The 2,634-nt window shown below is 28.9% G+C and overlaps 1 protein-coding gene across 1 annotated transcript; it reads right to left on the bottom strand.

The window, feature by feature from the left end:
- Positions 1–4: 4 nt before the first annotated feature.
- On the bottom strand, positions 5–2,163 carry LOC112466745 (chymotrypsin-1-like; the record flags this gene model as incomplete). The annotated part of the gene is made up of 4 exons (XM_025035378.1): positions 2,106–2,163; positions 1,396–1,546; positions 860–1,121; positions 5–61 (listed from the first exon to the last, which is right to left on the bottom strand). Coding segments are annotated over exons 1-4 (522 nt in total), but the record flags the coding sequence as incomplete, so codon positions are not given.
- Between the last annotated feature and the right edge of the window lie 471 nt (positions 2,164–2,634).

Below are 2,634 nucleotides of genomic sequence, written 5' to 3'. Positions count from 1 at the left end.
TGGCTTGACTGTGAACGCTCAACTCGATCTCTTGTAAATTGTTAGGGTCGCGACCATTAAACTAAGATTAAAGAGGATATTACCTATGAATTCACGTGCTAATAAAGAATTTTTTTAAACATAACGTTATACAGTAAAACATTTTACGTTAAATTGAACACATTTTACATGTCCCTGTTTATCCACTGTAATTTTTATATTAATTTAACAGAAGGCAAATATATGAATAAATAACACAAGTAATATGTGAAAAATTAAGACAAAATTGTAACACACGCTATTTGGAGAAGTTTATAATTAACATATTTATAATGTTAAATTTAATTAAAATAAAATTTTATTGTTTCTTCTCTTTTTCTTACAGAAAATAGAAGACGATATCTCTTTATAATATATAACGTAAAACATGTCGCTTTATCAGATGAAAATTCTTATAGAGAAATAAGTAATATAACTTAGGTGGTCATTTTAACATATGAAATGTTAGCAAAAATTTGTGCATATAAATTGTGTTATTTTAACTCTTAGAAACAGTGAATATTAATATTAATATTAATATTAATATTAACACCAAGTGAAATTTTACAAGATGAGCAGACTGCGTAATATAATCTTTTTTCTTTTATGTAAATAATTTCAAGAACTTTTTCTATTCATTGTGGACTATGTTTAAACATAACACTGAAATAGAGTAATTACTTCTTATTATTAGTATCAAGATCAAGAGAATACAATTTTAAAACAGAAACTTTTATATTTTGCTAAACTTTATAAATAAAATTTGATAAATATTAGATAAAAACGAAGCTGATGTTTTCATTGCAAGCTGCTTTCAAAATAATTTCTGTTTGATGCTTACCGAGGTTCTTCCCCATCCGGATAAAGTGCAGCTGGTACCCTCGGGAGCAATGTCGCTAGTTGCAAGCGGTATGGGCTGTATATATTGGGTATATTCGATAGGAGTTGTCAGAATAAGTACGCCGATGTCATTGGACGATCCCATAAAATTATAATTACTGTGAGGGATGGCTTGTTTAACTCTGTACACGGAACCACTCTCGTTTAACAGATTTGTGCCAGCGTGAACAGTTAAATTTTTCAGAGCGCCAGGGGTCCAGAATCTGTTAAAGAGACAAATTTTGGTCGATTACTTTTTGCTTTTCACCTTTATAGATAGTTTTAAACATCTTTCTTTTATGAAATAAAAAGACTTTCATTCTATTCATGTGTGCATGTATAAGGCTGCAGTCCACTTGACGCTACAAATGCTTCGAAGCATTCCTCTTCTCTTTTCTTTCAATGAAGAAAGAAGGAGAAGAAGAACGCTCCAAAACATTTGTAGTATCAAGTGGACCATAGCCTAAATAATATAAAACAATAGAATAAGGAACATACCTTGCTATACAATGAGCAGCGGTGAGAATAGTATACTTATTGATGATGGATCCGCCGCAGAAATGCCTTCCGTTCTTTCTCAGAGATATTTGATATGGGAACTTGCCGGGCGGGGCATCGCTTCCACCAACAATATGAATGTCTGGATAGCCTATATAAGAAGGTGCAGTAAAACAGAATGTACAAATCAAATGTTAGACACAATTAGTTCAATTAGTTTTTTTGGCCTTTAATGACATAATTAATTACGGTTATTATAATAGTCTATTCTATTTATAAATTGTTACTATTAATAAATATATACTATGCGATACTACATTTTTGTTAGAGTTGTGTAGAGAAATGTGTACACATCACAATTGTGTACAATATATTTTTATATTAAATTATTATTATAAAAAATGTGATTTTATTAAAAATATTATTTAATGATTATTATCTTAAAATAATCCACTTCTATGCTATTCTACGTATTTCTATTCCTTTTGACACATACAAAATTAAAACATAATTAATTATTTTATTAAAGAATTATTAATAAAAAATTAATTAGAAAATAATAATATAAATTTTCTATAAAGTAGCGTATACATTTTGCGGTTTTAATTTTGTCATTAAATATTCAAACTGTAGCTTTGTTATTTTAATTCGTAGTTCGTAAAAATTAAATAAAACCATAATCAAAATGTATCATATTTATTCTCGCTTACCATAAGCGGCTACCCCTAAGCAGGCGACTATCAAGACAAAGAACGCGTGCATATTGAAAGCGTGGCACTGATAATAATGAAACTCCATCGCACGTTTATATAGGCTGTTTTGAGTACTTCACCAGAAGAACGTACTTTGGAATGTATATGTGTATGACATAAAAATGAAATCTATTTAATCTGACAGATTTAATCATTAAATTCCATCGAAATAATTTCGATAACTTATGCTAAGCAATTAAACGTGAGGTCAAACTATGTGTCTACGAACATCTCTATCGTCTAGTAAAAAATTTATTTCGAAATCTTTATCTGAAATACGTGATGCAATCGATATAATGATTTCAAAATTACTGTACACTTCATCGAGCTATTTTAGAAGCAGAAATTAAAATTTATTGATAATGTATGGAATTCGTGTATCTATTGCGCTACAATTTCACGATAATTGATGAAATTATTAGAAAATTACTTATTAAAGCTAGCAAATAAGTTGTGAGTTATAAATGATTGGTAAACTGTGTTAAAA

The sequence above is a fragment of the Temnothorax curvispinosus genome, unplaced genomic scaffold, assembly GCF_003070985.1.
Source record: "Temnothorax curvispinosus isolate PA1 unplaced genomic scaffold, ASM307098v1 QBEX01000045.1, whole genome shotgun sequence".
Taxonomy (NCBI): domain Eukaryota; kingdom Metazoa; phylum Arthropoda; class Insecta; order Hymenoptera; family Formicidae; genus Temnothorax; species Temnothorax curvispinosus.
Note: the sequence above shows the minus strand (reverse complement) of the source record. Positions and strands in the feature narration are given on the sequence as shown.